The sequence below is a fragment of the Phasianus colchicus genome, chromosome 6, assembly GCF_987193195.1.
Source record: "Phasianus colchicus chromosome 6, bPhaCol1.hap1.1, whole genome shotgun sequence".
Taxonomy (NCBI): domain Eukaryota; kingdom Metazoa; phylum Chordata; class Aves; order Galliformes; family Phasianidae; genus Phasianus; species Phasianus colchicus.
This window is the reverse complement of record NC_143441.1, coordinates 17,971,895-17,997,901: the sequence shown is the minus strand read 5'-3', so window position 1 is coordinate 17,997,901 and position 26,007 is coordinate 17,971,895. Positions and strand designations below refer to the sequence as shown.

General features: G+C 36.9%; 2 protein-coding genes across 2 annotated transcripts in view; one reads left to right on the top strand and one right to left on the bottom strand.

The window, feature by feature from the left end:
* KAT2B (lysine acetyltransferase 2B) overlaps positions 1-15,331 on the top strand; it is a 40,936-nt gene extending 25,605 nt beyond the window's left edge. The window contains exons 10-18 of the mRNA XM_031590214.2: positions 979-1,187; positions 4,116-4,242; positions 7,751-7,861; positions 8,612-8,755; positions 10,424-10,538; positions 11,320-11,356; positions 11,607-11,670; positions 11,768-11,852; positions 13,361-15,331. Coding sequence (XP_031446074.2) covers positions 979-1,187; positions 4,116-4,242; positions 7,751-7,861; positions 8,612-8,755; positions 10,424-10,538; positions 11,320-11,356; positions 11,607-11,670; positions 11,768-11,852; positions 13,361-13,554 — 1,086 coding nt within the window. The 3' untranslated portion in view covers positions 13,555-15,331. The remainder of the gene's footprint in view (positions 1-978; positions 1,188-4,115; positions 4,243-7,750; positions 7,862-8,611; positions 8,756-10,423; positions 10,539-11,319; positions 11,357-11,606; positions 11,671-11,767; positions 11,853-13,360) is intronic.
* A 1,161-nt stretch (positions 15,332-16,492) lies between these two features.
* On the bottom strand, positions 16,493-21,299 carry SGO1 (shugoshin 1). Its single transcript, XM_031590215.2, has 9 exons — positions 21,138-21,299; positions 20,816-20,958; positions 20,518-20,714; positions 20,148-20,252; positions 19,615-19,679; positions 19,306-19,457; positions 17,873-18,730; positions 17,274-17,448; positions 16,493-17,047 (listed from the first exon to the last, which is right to left on the bottom strand). The coding sequence occupies exons 2-9, from the start codon at positions 20,949-20,951 to the stop codon at positions 16,906-16,908; spliced, it is 1,830 nt and encodes a 609-aa protein (XP_031446075.2). The 5' UTR covers positions 20,952-20,958; positions 21,138-21,299; the 3' UTR covers positions 16,493-16,905.
* Positions 21,300-26,007: the final 4,708 nt, after the last annotated feature.

Genomic DNA, 26,007 nt, shown 5'->3' with positions numbered 1-26,007 from the left:
CTGCAAAAGGATGAAAGACCCAAATTTAAATCTTCTGTCTAGTGCAGAAGAGCTGATCTAAACACTTAGTTGCTCCTTCTTCCACAGTTGCTCTTTTTTTCTCCTGGAAGAGAAAAACAAACAGAATTGCAGAATTGCACACTTTTTTTTTGGCTGGCTTTTCCTCCTTCTGTTCTCTTTGCCAGGCTGTGTTTTGCAAGCAGCTCTTGTTTGCCAAGATTTAGCTAGAGAGTGCTGAAGGTTTGGAACCACCTACATTTCTTGCTCAAGATATATACTGTGACTGATGGCTTTGCGTATTTACAGTCTGGATGTTGGGGCTGGCAGTGACTAGAAACTCAGCAGCCAAATTTCTTTTAAGAAAGTAAACAGTATGTACATACAGGAATCTTTTGGCATTGTAAAAGAATCTTGAAAAAGGTTAAATCGTCTATGAATTTCATCTCTGTGCAAATATCCATATGCAGTTGCTAGATATATAACGACAAAAACAGTAGGAATTAAGAAATTCTTTTTTCTTTTATGATAGTGATGTAGGTAGTGGAAAGCACTACTAAAATGAAAAGATAAAGCTGTGCCTCCAAAGCCATTAAAATCTCTGGTTTGCAATATGTGTAGGCAAATCCATTACTATTTCTGCCCAAGCTAAAGAAAATGTGAGGACATGGTGACATGGACTTCAACAGGATGAGTGTTGTCCCCTGTAATGTTTTGGAAATGGCTGAGATATAAACATCACTGTTGATTCATAATCTTGAAAAGAAGCTTGAATATGCCTTTGTGTACTGTAGCATAGATTTTATATCTGCTTATTTGATGTTGTCATTTCTGCTTAAAAAAAAAAATAGTTATCATTGACAGCTCAATTTTTGTATAAAAAATGGCTTGGGAAAAGAGCAGGGTTTGTTTGTTTCTTAAGGTTGTTGCATCAGAGGATGTGAAATATATACAATGTGATTGTGTTCCTCTTTCATACAGACCAACTTCCTCTCGGCACATTCAGCCCGGGATGAGGCAGCAAGACTGGAAGAGCGCAGGGGGGTGATTGAATTCCACGTGGTTGGGAACTCCCTGAACCAGAAGCCAAACAAGAAGATCATGATGTGGCTGGTTGGTTTGCAGAACGTGTTCTCCCATCAGCTCCCTCGAATGCCAAAGGAGTACATCACACGCTTGGTTTTTGATCCGTGAGTACAGCTGCAGAGGAGTTTTGTGAGTGAAATGGAGTGAGCATGATGCTTGTTGTAGGCAGTGATTTTAGAATGGGCCAGCCCAGATACTATAGGGGGGAACTCTGCCCCTGCTACCCTTTTCACTACCTCTTCCAGGCACTGTGAGTCTTGGCCAGTCCTACTGGCAACTAAATACTTTTTTTGTGGCTGAATAAATGAATGCTGAACTAGTGAAGCTCCTACATACGTTATTCTTATGAATGTTAGAACCAAAAATCAGAAAATAATTATGGTGTTCATTAGTGGTCTCTGGGCCCATACCAACTTGCAGACTGCTCCATCCTGTGTTTTTGGAGTCTGAAAAGCAAATGGCAGCAGAGATTGAAGGCTTTTCAGTGAGAAGAACTTGTGGAATTTATGAAGAACATCATTTAAGACAACATGGGGAGAATGCTTAGAATCACTCATCCATTGCTTTTCTCTTTATCCGTGCACATTTCCTGCCTTGCTTTGGGTACAAATCTACACCACAGGCACTTGTAAAGAGATATATTGGCTGTAGCAGCATCCACACGTTGCATGTTGTCCTACATCCACCCTAGTGAACTGATGAATTGTGTTTAAGCAGGAAAAAAAGGTTTTTCTTAGGTTCATGGACATTTAAGTTCTCTCCATTCTGATTTTTATCTTCTGCTTAGCTGTTGTATTGCATGGATGTTTTTCTTCTGTTTACAACACTCTCTTGCTGTTGTTTCAACTCTTTACAGTTTCAAGGCTATCAGATATCAATCTTCTTTTTGATCAATAAATTAAGGCTATTTGTAGCCCTGACATTTTCTTTACCTTTTCCTCAGAAGTGTCTATTTTTTCACTATTGCACTTCTTACAGAGTCAACTTCCAACCAGTGTGTTTTCCCCAAATTTCTGTGAACAATCCATGTCCAGTGAGGATCTAGGGGCCTACTATGCTGACTGCAGCTCTTCACAGTGTAGTGTGCTTGTAGGCTCTTTGCTGCATGTCAGCAGAGACCACAAAAAGAGCTCTGCTTGAGCTGATCAGACAGCTGCCCAGCCTGGTTAGTGGTAGAGCCTACCTCCAACACCAGTGATATTAGCCACTGTCTTCATGTCTGACATTATTGCTGCAGCAGTTATGAAAACATTTCTGGAATGATATTCTCTGCTTTTAGCCTTGCTAGCACTTCCCTCTGCACTACTCTCTCAGTGGCAACAAGCTCTGCTGCTGCATGCTCTGTGTGATCTCTGAATCTCAGGCAGCCCAGTGCTGGGAAAGGTGGGCAGAACTTCAGTCTTCAAGCATAGGAGGCCAGCCCTGGGACTTTTTCCTGTTTTCTTCAGAAGGAATCAGCAAGGTTCTTATGAGGACCATCACCAGTCTGGAATCTTTTGCCTCTCCTATATGAGGATAAATGCTGTTTGATTAAGAGACAGCACTGAGAACTTTTCTGAATTCAGGAGTCTTAGCAGCACTGTGATCTCAAGCAGAGGCTACTGGTTGAAGAAGTTTAGGTTCCACAATAACCAAACATATAAGTAAATTTTGAAATAGTGGTCTTGGGCCATGGCCTCCTCTCACATTTCTGGAGGCCAGAATAAAGGCCCTTTTTTATTGGGAAAGACTCTTCTAGTAGGTTGATAGGAACTGCTCGTTGTCAAAGTGCTCTTCAGTATGGATATAGCTGGAGAGCAGACGTGCTTGAGAAAGAGATATAAATATTGCTGCAGCAAAAATATTGCTCCCCTTGGTGCATTTTTTGAACAGTTGACCCACAGGAAGGAAAATGAATAGCTTGGACAGCTGAGAAACCCAGTATCTGCCATGATGTCCTGGGACACTAGTTGGAGACCTACACTGAGCAGTGGGTAGACACAAACCTCATCCAATAGGAGGTAGTGGAGTCTAACTGTTCTCTTCCCAAGACTTTTCAGCTGTTAATGTAATTGTGATCTATTTTGTTCTTATTTCCAAAGTGGTCATCCTTACTGAATCTTTTTTCAACAACTCAAACACGAAGAAACAAAATTAAAAACGCAAGCTACTACACACTGTCATTCTACAAATAAAAAATACTAAAATAAAGATAAATAAAAGAATATGTACAACATATTAATTCTTCTTTGACAGTGGCATTTATAATGCAAGTACTCTTCAGACTGACCTTTTTTGGAAGAGGCTCATTTTTGGCACCAACTTTCCTTCACACCAAAGATATCTTCTCTGAATTTACAGTATTGTTTATACAATTTATGTTATACTGTGTACTGAATAAGCTAGAGAACAGCTGCAGTGCAAATCTTTCCAGACCTTGAGGATGATGCTAAAATTCTTGGTCCTTGATGTGAGAGTTCAGATTGTGCCTTGCTTTATCTTTCCTGGCATTCAGTGTAAGTGCAACAGAAATGGATATTTATTCTGGTCTCCATTCCACTAGGAATTAGATTAGAAATATGAAGTGTCATTTATTGCTTGATCAACTGTGTTGGAAACTGATAGCACAGCTATTCAGAGTACATGCAAGAAAACAGGAATCCTTTAGGAAGGACTTGCTGTCCTGTATCTCTATTAATTTCTAATTTAAGCAGGCTAAGATCATACTGAGAACTATGCAATGGCACAACTGTCAGTAATATTGTCAAATATTACAAAAGCAATATAATTCTTATTAATAGGAGTACTCTAGTATGTAGGAGTGCTTGGCAAGGCTAGGACATGCTGCATAATGATGAATTTTATGGTAAATTCAAAGTATGATGTTAAGATAGAAACTCTTCAGTAGATACAAACAGATATCTTAACAGAGGCATATACAATTGCAGTGGCAGCATGGAAAGAAGTGAATCAAGTTTCTGAAAAAAGGAAAATAATGGCACATTATGTACTATGTATGTGAATTAAAATGAATGTTATTTTTATCTACTCAGGAAACACAAGACTCTTGCATTAATAAAAGATGGTCGAGTTATTGGCGGTATCTGCTTCCGAATGTTCCCTTCCCAAGGATTTACAGAGATCGTTTTCTGTGCTGTGACTTCCAATGAGCAAGTCAAGGTAAAATTAACTATCCACTAGAGTTTATTAAATGCATATGAGTTCAGTTTACCACACATATACTCCTAATTTTGTAGTCACATTGAATATATTGAGCTACCAAACAGAAATCGAATTTGAAAGATACAGTAATTCTGAATGTACCATAGAAAACCTAAATAATTGTGCAGATTTAAAATCATCAGAATAATAGTAGGACCATTTTCTAAGAAAAAAAGACACGTTCCTCAACACAAAAATAATGGTAATTTTTCTTCCATTCTTGGATTATTCACCTTTTTCCTCAGCAACTGCCTCTCAGTGTGGCATAACACCTCACAGTTGGCTGAAATAAGTATGGCTTGCATGTGTTTGTAATTTATGTTCAATCACTTTGTGATGTTACACAGCATCAATGAAAATTAGGTATATTGATTAAATTAGGTATAGTTTTACAACTCAAAATAAGCATACACTATTTTGCATACTTATTTTTGAGTCCAGTTTACAAAATGTTCTCAGTGTTGAACAGTAATTTTGGGAGGATGTAAAGCACTATAAATATATAGGAGATTCTGCTCCCCTTCGCCAGGATTACAGGTAAATCTTACTGAGAGTATTTGGTTCAAGATTTTGCCTTTAGATGGTGCTGTAGCTATATGTTTTTCAGTTGAAATTCTTAAAGCTGAGATATGGATTGATTTAGAGTTTCTAGCAGATGAACAAGCAGAAACTGTGTGAAAGCCTGTGACAACTTTTAGTACTTTAATTATATTTGAATTTATGACATTCTTTGAATTCATAAGGTTAACATTTGCATGGTCACAGTAGTATATAAAAAAGTACTCAAAGTGTTTTATATGAACAGTAACAGAGCATGCTGTAGGTATGTTTATTCTATGCTTAAATAATTCATAAAAAGTGTTTTAATTAAACTCAAGCATTCAAAATGTGCTACAGGAATTAAGCTGCCAAATATTTGGTGTGATTCTCAAGGGTTAACCTTTCCAAATATAATGGGGCAAAAATCTGGTTCCTCACAGTGCCTACCTAGGTTGCAAATGCATACATAATGCACAGTTTCTTCTGTTACCCTTTGGGCACCTCAATGTTTGTGGAGTTCAGTTGACTATTTCTTAATTTTGGCCTTCTCACATTCCTTTCTAAGTAAGATAACCCCTAGCAGCAGATAAGTGAGAAAAAACAAATGTTCACACAGGGATATCACTGCAAACTCTTGGGAAAAATAAACACATTTTAATTCAGTTTGTGGCTGGAGTAAGAAATATGGATACTGTTTTGTACGTGATCTTTAAAAGTTAATTTGGTTTTGAACTAGATTGATGCTGTATTATGAAATTATTTTAAATTGTATTGTACGTGACTTTGTTTCTCATTAGTATTGTTGGACTTTAGCAAGCATTTGTGAGAAGAAATAAATGCTAGGAAAGTTATAAAAATAATAAGTCAACTAAAAATATTTGAACTAATTGTCATCATAATTTCTGGAATTTCTTGGAGACAAAAAGATGACAATTAGTGTTAGGGATCAGCTGCTTTGGGATTATTAGAATGAATTGCAATGTTTCAAGTTGTAAGTAAAATGTATCACACACTGTTTCTTGCACCCTGTTGATGAGAAGGGAAGTGAAAATCTTGGGTGGCTTGTGTACTTCTTGCACTTAATTAAAACGTTTTTCTTTAAAATTTTTGAGACATCCTGTCCTGTGCAGAGTTATGAAATTTGCAATTAGAAAGTCTCTTCATTATTTTCAGCACTTCTAAGAAATGCTATCCCACTTAACATGCCATCAGTTGTAAAGCTACTTTGTAATTAATGCTGTGCACAATATCTGCTGCTTTAACAAATGACTACTCTGCTCTAAGAGCTTCCTCAAACTCAGTATTATTTATTTTTTCATACACAACATCTTCATTTTCAATATGAGGTCTGAATAACAGATGCTCCGAACAATATCAGGAAAGGAAAGATAAATGCACTAATTTTGTGCCTGGAGTGGTACATTTTTCAAGAGTGTATGTCACTACATTTTCACTACTAGTGTATCGCTGTGTTTTGTTTTGAATGTCAGCAATTACTTAACTTGCTTTTATCTGACTGTTCTCATGTTCAAGGCTATTAAATTTTCAGTCATAAGTACATATTTTCTAATGTACATTTCTTAGTTACATAAATATTTTTTTTCCCCAGCTTTCAAGAACAGTATTAAAAAACATTCTATGTACATTTGTGAACATATCCAGTTATTCTCCAAGACATTAATATTTGAACATGTGGAGGAACAACACATTATTGTGGGATTTCCTGTCTTTTTTTTTTTTTTTTTTTTTTTTCTCACAGCAGAAAGGGAAGACTATAGCTCACTTGAAAGTGTGAATAAATGGAAACTTTTGTTAACTTTGGGATTGAATGAAAATGAAATTTTTTTCTGTGTGCAGTCAGAAGGCAGAGTTATTTATTTTTATACTACTTATTGTGGTAATAGCTATTTCACTATTCCCTTTTATGCCACATGATCAAAGTTGAAAGAATGAAAGATGAAGGAAGAGGCTGTTTCTGCTATAGATACACAGAACTCAGTAGAAGAGAGGCCAGAATGGTTTTCTCTAAAAGGAGTTGGTGAGGCAGTCCTCTGTCTTGCAAATTTTGAGTGATGTGACAAAGACAGGATGCCTTATTATTACAATATACGTAATTTTGTTTCTTTTAGTAGATGGTAACTTGAAAGAAGAAAAACTTTTTGCATGTTGAATTACACCTTTCAAGACAATGTACCCCTTTTGAGGCACACTTTACTGTGAAGAAAGGTTGAAGGAACTGAGCTTGTTTAGCTTGGAGAAGAGAAGGCTCTGGGGAGACCTCATTGTGGCCTTCCAATACTTGAAGGGAGCACATAAACAGGAGGAGGAATGGCTGATTACGAAGGTGGATAGTGATAGGACAAGGGGGAATGGTTTTAAACTGAGAAAGGGGAGTTTAGGTGAGATATTAGGAGGAAGTTTTTCACCCAGAGGGTGGTGACGCACTGGAACAGGTTGCCCAAGGAGGTTGTGGATGCCCCATCCCTGGAGGCATTCAATGCCAGGCTGGATGTGGCTCTGGGCAGCCTGGTCTGGTGGTTGGCGATCCTGCCTATGGCAAGTGGGTTGAAACCAGGTATCTTTGAGGTCCTTTCCAACCCAGGCCATTCTATGATTCTATAATTCTATTATCTACCCCTAGAGAGAGAATAGGTTTGGGGCTCTCCTAGATTAAAAGTGAATCAGGCATCAGAAGCTGCAATGTTTTGTGTTCCTTGCTGGGTCACAAAGATATTCCTACAAGGCTGAAAACTATTAGGTCCGGAGTACACCTCACTAAGTCACTTATGACAAAATTTTTAAAACAGGATATAGAGGAAGTACTTCATTTTGTAAACCAGTTTATAATAACTATTGGCTTACAGTGTCTAATATTTGCAGTCCCCAAAGGTGTCAAACTGTTTTTTTTCTCCTACATTTCACACAGGGTTATGGAACTCACCTGATGAACCACTTGAAGGAGTACCACATCAAACACAACATTCTCAACTTTCTCACGTATGCAGATGAATATGCTATTGGCTACTTCAAAAAACAAGTAAGTCACACTAAGAAATTACTTGATGCAAGAAGTTTACTTCTAGAAGTGATTGAACTGAATAAGCAGACAGAGTAGTTAGATATGCATAGTGTGAAACTGCAACTAGACATAAGGAGTTTTATTTTTACTTTTTATATTGTAAGGAAGGTGAAGTGAAAAATGTTGCCCAAAGAGTTTGTAGAACTTTTCTGTCCTTGGCAGTCTTCAAAACTGGACAGAGCACTGAAGAGAGCACTGAAGAGCCTGATCTGACGACCACCACAAGTCCCTTCCACTCCCATTTATTCTATGATTAAATATACAACACTGAGTTTGTTCTTTACACATTCAGAATGAATTAATTGTAAGCTTGTGATTCTACTATAAGACCTATGCGGACAGACTCCTTTTTGCCTCTGAAATATCCTTTCCCAAGTTTGAAGTTCCTCAGTATCCAGGTAAGACTGAAGGCTTTGACTGTAAATGGTGAGGAAGAATTCCTGGTTGGCTTCCTGTTTTTTACCAAGGTTTTATAGAAAACACTGCAATGAAAGAATGAAATGGAGCCCAAATGAAAGTCTTACACTGATTCTATTGTGTTTCTTTTTCACTTTATTTTTTTTTAACTACATGAACACCGCAGCATATCAGTATATGTTCATATATATATAAAGTTACGATTTGGTTATAAATTATCAGAGCTCTTTCATTTAAAAATACATAAAAAGAAAATTGTGTAATGACAACTTCAATTTATTTCTTTTTCAGGGTTTTTCCAAAGATATTAAAGTACCAAAAGCAAAATATGTTGGCTACATCAAAGATTATGAGGGTGCCACGTTAATGGGATGTGAATTAAATCCAAGGATTCCCTACACAGAATTTTCGGTCATCATTAAGAAACAAAAGGAGGTAAAAGCTGACATGAAACACTGAATATTGTCATCTGTTTAGATGGTCAGAAGCCATGTAGGAACACTGTTTAGAACCAATTCTAAATTTAGTATCAAATTTTCTCTCATTTTCTTTGATGCTTTAGAGTGTATATTTTTCAATTAAGTAATTTTTTTTCAAGTCTCAGTCACGTACTTCTGCAATTTAAGTATTAAAAAAGTACTGATATTTTGAGCTGTATTTAATAACTGAATTGATTCATTAAGATATATTAAAATTTTAATTCTTTAATGGACAAATCTAGACTGGGTTTTCTTAAATTCCAGGTTGTCCCTTTTTGAAGTTAATATTAGTGAATCATAGTTTTCAACATAATAACAATTCATAAGCAAAATAATTAAGACATTTCCAGTTGTGTTTAAATACCTCCCTAGACATTTAAAGAAATAGAAATTGCAAGGCTAACTTTATTCTTCCAAGGATAGTCTTATCTCATCACTTCTAAAGCATTTGCTAAAATGCTTCTTTGTGGAACAATCATTTTCCTTCCAGTAGAACTATTTGGCCTGTGGTGACAAAAAGAAAGAAAGAATCTGAGGGTTATGCATTTAGTATGCTTATCTCTTCTCTCTAGTGACCAAGGGAATAGCATGAAGCTGCTTCAGGGGAAAATTACACTGGATATCAGGAAAAGGTTTCTTACCAGACGGTGGTCAGGCACTGGAACTGGCTCCCCGGGGCAGTAGTCCCAGCCCCAAGCTGCTCAATAGTGTTTGGGCAATGCTCTCAGACATAGGGTTTGATTTTTAGATAGTGCTGTGAAGAGGTCCTTTTCAACTTGGCTATTGTATGATTCCAGTAAAAAAAAAAAAAAAAAAAAAAAAAAAAAAAAAAAACTTACTGGGAAGGTTTTGATAACTAAAGTCCATATAGCACAAATAGTTATTTTTGCCTCTTATCTGTTTGGGTTACTCTTCAGATTCCAGTGTTCTTTTGGACTCATCATTTCCTCATGGATGGGATGTTGTTGGGTGGGCATGTAACACTTATCTCTTGTAGTTTGCTACTGTAGCTTCTCTTAGACATGCCTAATAGAAGTAATACAGTTACAGGCTCACACCATCTGGTCTGGGGAAGCCTTTTTTTGTCATTTACAAGTAGAATTTAGGTTCTGAAGAGTAGAATCAACTTTGACTTCCTAGAGGTAAAGTCTTCAGTAAGAACATCTCTGACTAATATCTAAGCAAATCCTGCATTTACGTGCAGGCTTTGAAATCTCCAGATACTTCTAAAATACTGCAATATGAAAACAAATGTGTCTTGAAATTTCTGACCGGGATGTGTGGAAATAGTTCCCAAGCACCAGATGTTGGAGTTAGAGGCAGTTCTCCAACAACTTCCAGGAAATTTCCTTCCCTACATCTGCCACCTGCCCAGGAGCTTTGCAGGCTGTGATCAGTGAGCTATGACTCCTTTTCTCCAGACTTGCACCTAAATAGACATCTGAGAGACTTACTAAACTCATCTACAGAATTAGTGCTTGGCCAGGTATCTTGCCTCTGTTAGCTGCTCGTATTTGTAAGAACCATAAGATCAGGATATTAGTGGGTTTTTTTTGCTCATCACAGTTCTTTGTTACTTTGAAGCACATCAACTCTTTTTGTTTTCTCTGCTTCTTTATTACAGATCATTAAAAAGCTCATAGAAAGGAAACAAGCTCAGATTCGAAAAGTTTATCCTGGCCTTTCTTGCTTCAAAGATGGAGTACGACAGATTCCTATAGAAAGCATCCCTGGAATTAGTATGTATCAACCTCTTTAAATGTAGAACAGAAGCAGAACAACCCAAGAAATATCCCAGATTATAAATACTAATACAATCACTTATTTATTTTCTACTAATATGCAATTGATTTTTGTCTGTTAATTTGATTCCAATGAAGATTATTGCATTTCCATTACAGCTGATATTTTCAGTACTTCCTCAAGGCATCCGAGGCTGATGCTCTTTTGTGTACTTGTTTAATTTGATTTACATCAGATCCATCTTTGATTTATATCACAGTGTAGTCAGCAATTTCGATGTCATCACTGATGCACTGCACTTCTGAATAAAATTGAATTCTGTGCTAAATATGGACTTACATGGACTTAGAACAAGACAAAGTAGATTCAGGACATTGAAGTATCTTTCCTTTTTTTTTTTTTTTCTTCTTTTTTATTTGCTCAGCACTGTTTTTCTGCAGTTTATTCTATTTTCTTAGGGAATCAAATTGAACAACCTTCTATCTTTTTCTTTGCAGAGGTTATGGTAAAATATGTATTGAATTACTTTTACAAATGGGTATATCACAAAATAATAATTTAGAATCTTCTCAGCAGTCTGGAAGAAGGGTCATGAGAAAATTGAATGGGGCTCTAAGTTAGGTTGTTGCATTTCTTATTAGAAGTAGCTTTTATGAAAACTAACCTATTTTGTTATGACAGTGCTGAAATTGCTTATATTTTTAGAGTTGCCATAACTCAGTTAATGTTTTGACCTACTGTAGTTCTCATGTAATCTCTCATGCTGTTGGTGTACAGGAGAGACTGGCTGGAAACCAAGCGGAAAAGAAAGAGGGTAAGTGCTGCACAGAGAAGAATGAAGTGCATTTGAGATTCCTTTGAGAAAAGTCTTTCAATAATGTCATTTGACGTTTCCTTCCATTTGTTGGGAAACATAAACAATCTGTCAGGGATGTGTTCTTAAGATTTTTGTTTTACTATTTATTTTGCTTGAATTTTTGGAATAGCTTTTAGATATGATGCACTTTCTGGGATGAAGATCTGGGATTCAAACTAATCTTTTCGTATTAATATTTTCTTTCAAGTAAAGAGCCCAAGGATCCAGATCAACTTTACAGCACATTAAAAACCATCCTGCAGCAGGTGAAGGTGAGTGCTCGTTCTAGCTTACCTTCTATAAAGATTTTTAAATAATTTCTAATATAGAGTTTCCATATTAGATACCTTACTTTTTTTTTTACCAAAGAGCCATCAAAGCGCTTGGCCCTTCATGGAACCTGTGAAGAGAACAGAAGCTCCTGGATATTATGAAGTTATAAGGTTTCCCATGGGTAATGCCATTAACATTTTTTAAGTATAGCATTTAAAAATCTTTATAGCTAGAGGCATAACAGACAAATTGTAATCTGATTGTTTTGTGTTAAAAGATACATTATTTACAGCTGAATAACTTGCAGCTCTCAAGTGCTAAGAGTATGAAACTGTCATTTGAAATTTGACTAGTCTGTGATCTTTCTGAAGCATTCATGAAGTATTCCTGTGAAATCTCAGTATGCCCTTAGAGACTCACCGTGAAGCTCTTAAAAGATGCACACATCTCAAACCCTCTGGGATTTAGCTGGTTTATGGGACTTGTCTGAACAGTTCTTGTGCGGTAACTGGTCATTGCAGTTTCTACTGCTATGCTAAAACGTCTGATAGCAAACTTTCAAGAACACCTGTTCAAATTGCTTTGAAAACTAGATTTAAACTTTCTGAATCCCATAGAGAAGACTTCATCAGAAGTGCAAGAGTTTTCGATTCAACCCTTAACAAAGGGCTTGCTTGCTTCAATTTAAATTTAGGAAAATTCTTTATTCAACTGCAATATGAATCATTTCTTGTAACTTTTATCTTTGTGTTTTAGACATGCCAGAACTATATTTTTTTTCCCCTATGCAGCTATTGTTTATGCGGGATTACTTGCAAAGGAAAGTACACAAAAATTGAGAGCAGTTTTCTTCGCTTTTGACTGCTGTCATGTAACCTCTATAATGATTCAGTGCTATTCTAAATAGATTGTTTTGATTGCCATTGCAGCAGACTTGAAAGTCAATCCTGGTATTCCTTCATTATTTATGCAGTGCTCACCTCCATCTTTCTGACTTCTGTATCTTTTAATGTTATTAGAGATTGAAATACAAGTTCATTGCAGGCTACTATCAATCCTTTTAGTGGAACAGTGTTCATGTTGCTTTGTGTAGACTCCTGGCCTGTTTGTACCAATTTGTGTGCTTACTAAAATAGCAGCCAGCTTCCTCAGTCCCTGACACAAATGTATTTTCTAGCAATGAAGAAAAAGAACATTGAGTAACATCCCTTGGCAGAGTTTTCTCTCTGCTTTTCTGATGCCTGTTCTCTTCTGCGTTTGTACAGAAATAAGGATTTTAAGTTAACATGTGTTGCATGATATCATCATAACTCTTTACTTGTGTGCTCCTCAGGTCTTCTCCAGCAGAGCTCACAACAGCTTTGCCTCACAGAACATTTAGTGGAGAGTTAGGGACACTTCACACCCAGAGGAAACTCAAGACAAGTATGAGAACAGACAAGAATGAGTTTTGAAGAATTAAAAATAAACTCTACACAAAATTGTTCTTACAGTAAAATATTGCTTAGGGCCAGGGGCTCACCTGGTCTTGTTGAAACTAAAAATGGAATAGGCCTTAGACTAACACAATTAGAAATAAGGCAAACTGTAGCTTCACCATTTCATGTCAAGAGGCACATCAACATGAAGGGATATTGCATAAAATTCTGCTTGAATCAAACATTGTTAATCTATTTTTTTCCTGTACAGATCTCAAAACAATGAGTGAGCGACTCAAGAATAGGTACTACGTGTCTAAGAAATTATTCATGGCAGACTTGCAGCGAGTCTTTACAAATTGCAGAGAGTACAACCCCCCCGAGAGTGAATACTACAAATGTGCCAATATACTGGAGAAATTCTTCTATACAAAAATTAAAGAAGCCGGATTGATTGATAAGTGACACTTTTCTTTTATTTTTAAACAACCAAACCAATCAGCGTGCCTACTTTATGGGCAGGGGAAGCCATTATATATCTGAGTTGTGGGACTATAAGGTTTTGAAAAACTTCTGTTTAATGATCAGCACTTTTAAAAACCCTTTCAGTTTTGCAAACATGTATTATAATGAAGTTACAAAAATTATTTTATTAAAATGCTTTATAATGTATTTAATTATTGATTTTTTTTGTGTTCCCACTACCGTATGTTCATCATAACCTTCCCAGCATCAGAAAAACTACAAAATATGGGAAGTTGGACTTGTTTGGGAATCTGAAGAAAATTCCCAGACAATTAATGTTGTGGCTTATCTAATGCAGTAACTACTTGAAAAACTTTATGATTTTTTTCCCCATTAAAAAGAAAACACAGTAAGGGAGAACAAAGGGAGGGAGGGAATATCTGAGACACTTATTTCATTGTAGGATCTTTTTATAATATATTATTTTTTAAAAGAAACACTCAGCTGGTTGAGAAGCTGCAAGAGAACAGCCAGTTCCAAACAAGAACTGCCTACAATATTTGATAGATACAAGTTTTTCTATTCCTTTTTTTTTTTTTTTAATAAATATTTAACCTGCAAATTGTAATCTCATAACCACTATTAAAAGAGATAATTAAAAAAAAAATCAGACTAGATAGGTAATGTCATAATAACTTATGCCGGACATAAGTACTCAAAATATCTTTAAAGGCTCCAATTTAATTATACTATATTTAATTTTAATTGGCTTAAAGACATTAAAGTTTTGATACACTTCATGATCCACCCCATATAATACTCTTCACTCATAAATTCTTCAGGTTATTCAGCAGAGACAAGACTATTGTACACAAAAGTCAGTGTATTTCAGCTTCAGTCTTATATACTTGCTTCTGTGGTAAACTGGATTTTCTACCAAGCTTTATTGTAAATACTTATTAACTGTGATTATTTAGACCCAGGAGCATATTAACATTTTACAACTCATATTAGCATATCTTCAAATTGAGCACATATGTAATATATATATTTTGCTGCCTACACTACATTTAAGAGGTACTTCTAACTTCTCTAATTGAGATAGGACAGGCCAAAAAGTCATCACTTGACATTTTCTAATCAGTTTGTAACTATAATGCTTTTGTGAAAAACAAACTTAACTCTCAGTCTTAGTGTTTTATATTTACAGATGATACACTGGTAACATTCAGTAGTTATAAGGCTGAAAAAACCCCACCCTATGCTGCATCAAGGAATATATTCCTGCAAAATACCTGTGCAATGTTGAAGCAGTTAAGTAGATGTTAAGGAACTATCTGGTAGTAAATGTGGTATATACAAGGTATTCAAAACGTTAACACTAGAATTGCCACAGTGTTTCACATGAGATTAGTCTGACCTACATTTGGATCTATAACTAAGGTACAAAGAATTTTTTTTTTAACTAGCCAGTACCAGATGCTATGATCCGGTTTTGTAGATTGGGCCTACAGGTGTACCTGTAAGCTCAGTATCCTGTGAAATTTTGTTATTTTCAGAGTAGATTTTCTTATTGTATTTCAATCAGATTGTCTCTTCTATATTGAAACATTTGTTTTCTAATTTAAGAATTAATATTTTCATAGATACTGTGCAATAAAGTTACAGTAGAATGTGGTTTTGCAAATGCTTTAACAGCTGATGAATTTTACATTTGTAAAATTAATATATTGTATTGGTACAGAATAGTTTTAAATTATATATGTACAAAACCTTACTTGGTCTCTTCTTTTTCTTTAGTTCCTGCATTGCAAATATACACACTGAAGCAATTTCACAACTGAGTACCATGAATCTGTAAGAATGCAGTCAATGCATTTTCATGTGCAGTTGAAAGAATCTATTCAAAAAGCTTATCAGGAGCATTTAATTGACTACAGTATACAAAGCTGAGATGAGAAAGTAAGGAGAGAGGTGAAGGTTCCAAGTATTTCACCTATTCCCAGCTTCCCATTAGCTGAGCTACAGTGCTGTTATCCCAGTCTCTTTAAGGACTCAAACAATTCTTTGAAAAACTAAGTGAGTCTCAAAGCATTTTTTTTTTTTTTTTTTAAATGTCCACTAGAGCCCTTTAGTATCAGCATACAAGGCACTGGGAAGTACACAGTAACATAAAAGCATATGGTCCATAAGGCAGTAAGTAGCATTCAGAAGAGATTTAGTGTTTTCATCATGTGTTTAGTGTTTTGATTATATAAAAATGTTGCCAGTAAATCAACACTACATTTATCACAGAAGAGGAGAGCACTAATAACTATTGAAGCAGGACAGGCAAGATAGGCAACCTTGCAGAGCAAGTAAAGAACCTGTATTTTTGTACTTTCCATTACTTATGTTGAATGCAGCTTTCCTCTTTTCATTAATGTATCCATTAACACTTTTAAATGCTCCTGCAGTGAAGAAATGCACTATATTTTAAGCACTATAGAACAGTGAAATGTTGCTGGATAGCTTCCTTCCAGCTAAGTTTTTCTAGCTTTCTGTCAATTGTTGTATCGAATACTAAGTTTTCCTCTGGTAAAGGTTCTTCCACAGAAAGACCAGAATTCTGAAGTACATAACAGTAAAGCTCATTACTCTGGCTTACAGTTTATTCCCAGTCCCCAAAACAGAAAGCTCTTCACAACATTTGCAGATAACCAAGTAAGATTAGGAACAAAGCAAATTAAGTTTAACTTCTGTTTATAGAAGTAACAACTAGAATTGAAGCTTTTGAAAGCTCATGCAACATAACTGAATTACAATTGACAGTGTTACTTCCAAGCATACTCAATATGAGAAGAGGAGGAAAGGAATGCACTGGCTTTCACTCTGTCTATAGGTGACACTGCTACCCTTCAAAGCAACTATGGAAACCCTGTAAAAAGGACTCCAACTCTTCTTTCCGACACTAACACTTTTATTATAGGCTTCAATATGAAAATGTTACATAAATAAGATCTGTACAAACATGGATAACATTTGAACTTAAGTACCTGAAGTTCACTTGCGCCAACCACAGTCAGATGAAACAGGATTTAAGACAGAAAATTTTGCTCATCATCTTTTTCAGATATTTCTGATGTATTTACAAATTCACAAAGTAGGATGTCTTCCAAAAGACTTTAAGTGGAATCACCCTAGTTATGAAAGCAATTACATCTCTCACATCCTTAAGAATAAGTCACTTGACTAAAACCAAAACCCACTTTGTTTTATATCCAGTTAGACACCTAGAGATAACTGTATAGTGTAAGTTTGCTGGCTGAAGGATTTCCTCTCTTCATAGTTCTGTTAGCATCACAGAAGATCTCAACAACCACCAACAAATTTCTCATTATATTTTGAAAGAGATTTCTTCTTAGTGGAATTGCGTTTAGCATCTTTTTTCTGCTTGAAAATTGGAGAATTCAGAAAGCATACATCTGTAAATGGATCTCCTCTTCTAAGTTTCCTGTTTAAAAAAAAAAAAAAAGCAGCTTGAGTTCTCTTTCCTTCCTTACTGAAAAAATTATCTTCCCATTAGTAAGTTCAATTTCACATCAACTATTTCACACTACTGCCAACAGACTCCTTTGAATATTTTGCTAAGAACTTATTAACAGTATTTAAGTACCCCTCTTAAATCATTTATTTAATGGATTATAATTAACTTTATATCAGACTGAAAAAACACCCACCCTATAATACTTGGTTCCTTATAGTTCACAGTAAGTGTACAGCTTCTTCGTTTGCGTTTTGGAGATGGTGATCTTTCACCTGCAGGGCCAACGGGTACATTCTCTTTGCTTAGGAGTGATGAAGCAATGTTAGTAACATCACAGAGATGACCATGAAATGACTTAGAAGGTTGCCCTGCAAAAAAAAAAAAAAAAAAAAAATTAAAGTTATTCATACTTCATCAAAAGTTGTTTAAGACAACTCAGGGAAACATATCTTAACAGACAGTGTCAATGAATAGAATAGATACGAAGAAAATCAGCTATAACTATCATTTCTATCTTTCAGTCTCCCAGATTAGGCTTTTGATCTCCCTTTTTCAGACTCAGCTTTAGTACACCTTGAAATACAACTAAAATACAATATTAATTCATTGTTGTGCAATTTCTTAAACAAAACTTATCTTTAAGTTCAATTTCTGCTGTGAGGAAAAAGGTGGACGAAAGAATGAATCCAATTATTGTCAGCAACATTATTCTGTTTCCATTAAAAACATAAATAGCCTAGATCTCTGGAATAAAGCTCAATGAAACAATTACAGAGCACTTTACAAACTTACTAATAGACTTTTCACTTGATTTATTGATTTCAGTCTTTTTTTCAGTCTCTTCTTTATGGAGTTTCTGCTCACGCTGTGCCAGACATCTTTTAGACCTTGGCCTCACATGGATTGGTGATGTACCCGTCTCGTCCACTGAACTTTTCCTTTTTTTTGGTTTATTCTTATAAGGTACATAAAGGCTATCATCTGAATCTCCTTCAGTATCACTCAACTCGATGCTATTTGATTCGGATGACTCTTCTTTGTCACTCACATCAGTATCTCTGTCATTCACCTTATTTTGTCGAAAAGGTGTAACATGGACGCTCTCTTCAAAATTAAAATCATAAGCATCACTGGAACCACTCAAGTTGTCCAACTTTTCTTTGCAAGTCTCTTTACCTTGTCTTTTCTTTGACCTTGGTCTGGAAGTATCTTTAGTCCCTCCCATTTTCACCTTCTGATCCTTCTCTCTCCTTACTTGAGAGTCTTCTCTGCTTTTACATGCACGCTGTTTAAGATCTGAACTGTTGCCTGAACTGACCTTTGCAGTTTCAGAATCCATCTGCCTTAACACCAGCTCTGAACCTACTTTGTCCACCTGAGAAATACCTGAGTGTATGTTTTCCACAGTACACACATTTAGACTTTTCTCAAGCCTGATTTCATCCTGTTTAAAAGGCTCTTCAGCTGGATCAGATGCTTCCAAGTGGTCCAAGACACCAGTGCAAAGTTCATCTCTATTTGTCATCTTCAAACAGCGACGCCTGGTAGACACATTCTTTGTTAACATATTACCAAATCCATCTTCTCCGCTTGAAGAAACATCTCCCAGGACTGATGCAATGTTGTACACATGAAAATCAGATGTTTGCCCTCATAATTGAAAAGAAAGAGTCACATTAAAGCTAAATAGTAACAATAAAAGAGGTTTTATTCAAATTCTTAATCTGTCAAAAATTATGACTATCTTAGAATTTTCTCAATAGATTTGTATATCTTGATTGCTATGTATTAGGATAAGTTATGTTTAATACAATCTCCAGACAGAAAGCAGTTAGGAATACTAAAATCAGGATTTCCCTGTACTGTTTTATTTGGAGAGGTTACCCACAGGTCTTTTGTTTCTCCAATTATTTTACACTTTTACAGTTGTTGACTTTTTAATTGCATGTCTGAAGATTAATTTACTCTGATCAACTGTTTGGTAGATAAATGAAACTAGGTTGCAGATATATGGAAGAAAAAGCATTTTCAAGCTGACCCCCTATTTTGTTATGCATCTTCATTCAAAAAGCTTACCAGCTAGCCAATATTGTAAAGCTCAGATAGTAATAAATGAAAACTACTTGCCAATTACATCAAAAGCAGTAATTCAGTTTTAAACTTGTATTCACACATGCTTTCCCTCCTTTTGAATAGAGCAATGCCAAATACTTCAATTTGTTTACCTTTGTCTGGAATTATTTTGGTTAAGGAAGTGTCATTGTCAAGTTCCTGACAGATCTTGAACACGGAATGACCCAGCTCACTTTTCTCACAATCAGCTTCCAACCTACATTGAAGTACCTGATCATCTCCATCAGCAGGCAGTGGAAGCTCTCTGGAAAAAATACCAAAGGTAACACTTACTGAATAACAATATATTTTATAACAATGAACTGCAACTACTACATAGTATTTCTTCCCCTTTCTCACAAAATTAAACTTACTCTAATGGCATTTTCAAATATAAACATCTATTAACAAAACATACTTACACAGAACGTCTTTCTCCTATGTCACTGGAATTATTCTCAAGCACTGAAGTACACGCTCTCTGGTTCTGTGGAGAAAATAAATCTTACTTTAACTCAACAGCTGAAATAAGCTTGGGCCATATAAAGATTTTAGAATGTAGCACAATTGCACACAGAAGAGCCAAAAGGACTCCTGGTTGCTTTTATTTGCTTCCTGACTGGCTGACATAAAACACTGCAGGAACTCACTCAGTTTCATCAAGTCAACAGTAACCTGTAACCCAATCATACATAGTTGACAGGGGAAGAAACTGCGAGGATGATACAGGGAGGAAGACACAAAGCCATAGGGAATCAGGGTGCACCTCTCACCCTACAGCACAGCCTCAGTCCTGCTACACACCCACACAGAGGTACTACTCCGACCTCCAAACTGAGCCTCAAATCTCAAAAACTGAAGCAACATAGTGGCACACAAAGGAGTAAGGGAAAGAATTCACAGAAAACCCCTGGGGACAGAAAACCCCTGTCCCCAGAGAGGAAAAGGTACTCACTACGCTTCTGGAACACAAATCCTTCGCTGGGCCAAGGAGATCAACTGACTCCAGTAAATTCTGAGAAACTTTTGAAATTATTTCACTCAAGGCTGACAGTCTAGTCTAATGGACAAGAGAAGGAAAACAACATTGCTGCTGTTATGTTCAGGTATCAGCTAATAACGTAATATCCTTTCACCAATTAACTAAATTCTGGAGATACTGTACAAAATACCTGTAATTAGGTGTTTTAACTATGATTACAAAGAAAGTTCTATGCATTAAGTTCATTTTTGTGAAATGTTTAAATTCGCAAAGCTATTACTGGGTCATTTGCACTGATTATCACAGCCAGCTTCACCAAATTATAAAGATGTGATTAAAGTACCTCAACCAGTCCTTGTGCTTGCCTGAATGCAAGATTTCTTTGCAGGTCAAACATCTGAAACTTCAGATCTTGATACTCTTTCCTTAGCTGTAGGATAAGAGCTTGAGCATCCCTCAGTTTGAGCTTTTCTTCCTGCAAAGCCTGAGCCAGAGCTTTGTTGTTGGCCTGGAGGCTTTTCATTTTCACAGAGGTGGTGGCTGCAACAAAAGAGTGTGCATTCCAACTTGGTTAAAAAAAAAAAAAAACAACAACACAAAAACCTAGAAAAACTATACATTAAGATATTCAAGTATCTCACTTGCTCTTTTGCATTTCACAGTTGAGATCTGGCTGATTTTACTCAACGTCATCCATTTCTGATTTCTCTTCTCTTTCATCCGTTCCTTTATGTCGCTCAGACTGTCTTTGAAGGGCTTTTTCAGATGCTCAGCCATCTTCGACCTTTACAAACAGAACGGCAAAGGGCTCATTCAGCTGCTGCTCCACAAGGCCACGCCGCGGCGGGTGGCAGCGGAGCCCCGAGCAGATGGCAGCCCCGGCTGCGGGCCGCGGTCGCAGCACTTCCCCCTCATCCCCCGCACGGCTCGTAGCGGCCCGGCCCAGCCGCAGCGCCAGCTTACCCGAGAGCGGCGCCGGCCGCCACCCGCACGGAGGTGCCACGAGCAGCAGAGCGTCCCCGCGCGCAGCCGGGCGGTTAGCGCCGATCCCCGACGTTCAAAACGCAGCGCCGCGACCGCGCATTGGTGGGAGCAGCGCATGGCGTCACGCGCGGCCACCGCTCGCATCCGGGCCGCTCCGGGACTCCGCCCCTTGCGGGGTGGTGCTGGGGGCGGCTCGCGCCGGGCGGTGTTGGGGCTGGCGGGTCGCGGCATGGGTAGGGCTGCGCCCGGCTCTGCGCTCCAGCAAGAGGAAGCGGAGGTGGAGTGCAAGATAGCGCTCCACCTCAATAGCAAAAACGGGAAGAAAAGAAAAAAGAATCTTTAAATTTTTAACTTCAGTTGCTGTTGAGCGTGTAACAGGATGAGCCCTTTCCAGGCTTCCTAATCCCGCTGGAACAACTCCTAATCCCTGATGGCATAGTTTAGAAGGAAATACCCCAAAAGATGCCCAAGGAAAGCCTATCACAAACTTATTTCATAAAAGAAACTGCTCCAATATTCTGTCAAAGAGCTGCAGGTAATGTGAGACTTGTGTGGAGAGAGGCTGTTAAGCACAGAATGAAGTCAATGTCGGATGAGGAGAGTGCAGGTACAGGACATGGTGCTGCAGCTCCTTGCAGCCAGATGAATGTTTGCCTCAGTTATGTCAGTTGGGAACGATGGCATTGACTGATCAGTGCATGCTGCAGCTTGCTGACCACGGACTTTGATTAAGCTAACTTCATAACAGGAGAAAACAAAACAACAGCGAAGCTGAAGCTTATTAATAGTGGTCATTCTTGTGTATTCTTGTATCTGAGAAATGAGCATTTCATTGCTACTGTCTTGTTATTGGCAGTTATTCTTGCCTGCTTGACAGCTGGGATGCAGCGTGGCAAGCTGATTTCGAAGTGGAAAAGCTCTCGTGATTGTGACTGAAACTGTAGTCCAGCCACGTCAATGTGGGCTGCATGCAGCCCAGCCCAGCCTGCCATGCGGCTGCCGCCTGCCCCACACCATCATGGCGGAAGCTCTGCCCCACCGAGGGACCCAGCCTGGCCCTGGGTGTGCTCCCATCACTCACAGCAACCAAACATTGCTGTGCAATCAGAACTGCCTGGGCTGTCTCTTTACCAGACTTTCATAAGCCCTTTCTTACCAGAAAGAAATATCCCCCACTTCACAGTCACACTTTATTTATGTCACCGCTTTTTGGCAGCATGTACATTTGTGAATAATTATGTCAGGGACGAAGCACGGGAAGAATAAAATTTCATCAAAAATCTCTTACGAACTCCGTGAGAACTCACTAAGAATTGCAACCATTGCCATCGAACCAGACTACATCAGTTTCACAACAAGGTAAAATATCTCTCTAGTCTTAAGTTTTTGTTGCACGCGCTCTCTCACTCTCTCTCTTTTTATGTTTTAATATTAGGTATGCATTAAATAAGAAGTTGTGTTTGTTATACACATGAACTATATTATGCATTTTATACACAGCCCAACACAGCTCCTCCTCACTCATTGCAACTCAGGCAAACTAAAAGGTTGGAAACCCATGCCATAGTCCATGATAGTCCATTCATATATTTTTCTTCTTCTTGCAAGATCTGTATTTTTTTTTGTTTTGTTTTGTTTTGTTTTTTTTTTCCTCCAGCTCATAATAACTAGCCTCACTCGCCTTAGTCTTTTAAGTTCATCACTAGCTAATGAGTTTGCATTTCCTCTCAAGGAAGGAGTTGCTCTGCGAATACTTTACTATGTAAAGATCCCTTTTTGAGATGTGAGATAATGTCAAAAAGAATCATACTTTCTTTAGGAGTTAGCATGAGAAAGTATGGGCAGATTAACCACATTAGACCCTCTTTTTGAGTTTACAGGCTCACACAAGGGTAGAACAGCAATTACTGATGCTCTTTACATCTTTTTTCTCCTTTCTGTCTGTTTGCCTAGTCTACCAAACACCAACACTTTCTTTCAGCCCCCAGGTAAACATGCCATTACCCAACAAAAACTCTCATAGGCTCATTGAAATAAAATCTATCAGATATTATAAATCACATTCTCAGTAGAAATACTGGTTTCCTGATAATGTACAATTAACCTCTCATCTACTTCCCACAGACCTCTCAGTTCTATAGGTAATTATTAGGCATATCTGCTCAACAGTGGCTCACAACCTTATCTGGACTCTTGCAAGCAAGTCTCTTTAAACATTAGACTAACTTATCTAATAGAATTCAGGTTCTGTTTTGTCATTGGTTTTTTTTTTTGTTTGTTTGTTTTTCAGCTAATCACCAGCTACTCTAACCAAAAGTAATACGTTTTGCTACAAACTTTATTTCACTTAAAGCTAAAACATTTTGCATTTGCCCAACTAGCAGTTAGTGGTTTCCAGCAATGCTGGTAGGGTCTTATAACCATTAGTCACTCATCTACTTAGCACAAATACACTGATTGTGATTAAATGAACCATGCTTTGAGAAAGAATGCACACCTCCTTGCTATCCACATGCTACTCTTGTTCATTTATTCTTTTTTTTTTCACCTTGAGTATGCCTATACCAAGATTAAAGAGCCTCTCATTACATTTTTTTCTTTCTATTGTATTTGATTTTACTCACAAATTTGTACAGATCTTTCAGAAACACTCAGAGATGTTTCTTCAGATTTTTTTTTTTTAATTCTTATTTTTTAATGTCCAAATTATCTATTCTGATAACCTGCTTCTGTTAGCAGTGTATCCTTATTTTTATATCATTCTCGACATTTCTATTAGGTTGTTTGCAGGTTAGACCCTCTATGTAGTTCTGTAGCATTTATTATATCACATTCCTAGCAGTGAATTTTTCTGACTCAACTGATTCTTTGCTGTAAGCAATTTCACATTTTCCTCTATGAAGGCTGATGCTATGATTGATGTCAGAGGTGTGGTAGACTAATTTATTTCTAGTGGATATATGTGTGGCAAAACAGCTGCTACATTACTAGAGTTGGTATAGCATTGAAAGATATGATCTCATCTTAGGTTTACTGACTTATATTAAAAGGAAAGAGTTTTCTCTTATTTACAGCAAATTAAAGGAATCAGAGCATTGACTGTAGGAGTGTTTTTGTTGCATCTTGCCAGAGCTTACACCTGAATGTGACATTACATTCTGTTGTCCTAACACATGCTGTTCTAATCAGTTTTGAGTAGGATGTTTAGATATCATCAAGTTGGAAGTGTCATATCAGAAGTTTAAAAGTATTTGGTACATGAAAGCTTGGGGGACTGTAAGATGCTGGTGCACACACTGCTTCCCAAACCAAATAAAGAACAATAATCATTTTTTTAAGAAGCTGACACAGACATATCTAAGTGAAAAGACCTTGTAATAACTTGACCAAGGTTGGATGAAAATCCTCTGGAAATAGTGAGCTGTAAAGATTTTGACATCCAGCCTCCTGATATTTATCCTTCAGCTAGGATAGAAAGAATTGTGTCATCTAGGTGGCATTGTGTTTTATGTGTGCCCTACTTTCAGAAAGATTTCTCAAATTAGGCCCATAAGCTGCTAAAACTCAAACAAATTCTATTTTAGATTATGTTGTTAGGGGTGTATTCCCAGTTCTATCCATAGCCACTTTCTAAGGAGATTTTAAAAATATTTTTTTTTATATTTTATATTTACATATTTTATATTTTTCTTTCTCTAAAATACTTTTTTTTCTGCGTACAATTAAAGCAATGTACAGTAAGAGGAAAACAAGCCTGGGTTAATTGAAGTATCAGACAGCATGTGTTTCATTAAGCTAAAATTAATCTGCAATAAATCATCATACCTACATTAATTTTGTCAGTGTCTTTTTGACATACATACATATTCTAAAATGTTTTTAATTACTCAACAGTTTGATGTAAATAGGGGGGTGAAAGATTAATAAGTATCCATTTGTGAGAGACATTCCAGAGAGGAAAATATATGCAATGATTATTATATGGGTCAGATACAGCTGTTCTTTTCACTACAGATGTAATTTGTTATAAATGCTGCAGTCTGAACTGCCACAAAAACGTTTCTTTCAGAAGGAATCTCAGAAGGGAGTCTTCATTTTGTGGCACTACTACAGAGAATGTAAGTACCAGTCTGAAATCTTGAAACTATACAAATGTAATGACTGAAGGAGGAATCATGAGTCATTAAAGTGTGTGTCAATGTTTAAAATTTGCTTAATGCATCCATTGAATATATATCTTAATTTCACTCTGCTGCCTGTCTGTTGACTACAACCCTGGCTTTCTCTAGCATGCAACAGTTATAATGCATGTAATAAGAAGCAACCCCTTCTACCATAATTTCTCTCCTCCTAAAACTGATACTAAGCTCTGCCTGACATTAATGAATCAAGGCTTATCACTAGTTCTGGTTTTCCAGGAACTTTTCAGGAACTAAACTTTTGTATTTTATTACTGTTATTATTTTAATGCATGTTGAATGGAAAGTTGACTTACTAAGCTTGTTTTCTGTATAGTGCTTGTGTGTACATGCAGCTTTCCGCTAGTTGTTACCTATATTTTTTCCCGAGTAATGAATAAATGGCTTAGAAACAATAGTAGTATAGCGACATAAAGAGATATAGGTGACAATCTGTTCCCTTATCTGCATAGTAGATTTTTATGGTGATGATGATACTGTCTGATGTAATGGAAAGAAAATCGTTGATGGATACAACAGAATATCTTAGTGGAGCATTTTCAATGCTAATACACTTGTCATAATCTGAGAGGTGAATACTGACCATAGAATAATGTGTTTAGAAACCCTTGATGCAGATGAAGCAGAGCACTTGCTCTTGCATACCTACC

Bases quoted from the DNA above. Each gene is read 5' to 3' on its own strand.
- SGO1 (XM_031590215.2), bottom strand. From the start codon at position 20,951: ATGGCTGAGCATCTGAAAAAGCCCTTCAAAGACAGTCTGAGCGACATA. The intron at 17,449-17,872 runs GTAAGTTTGTAA...TTTTTTTTGCAG, and splicing joins ATCAAGTGAAAAGTCTATTA to GGCAACCTTCTAAGTCATTT. The intron at 17,048-17,273 runs GTGGGTGTTTTT...TTTTTTAAACAG, and splicing joins AAGGAACCAAGTATTATAGG to GAAACTTAGAAGAGGAGATC.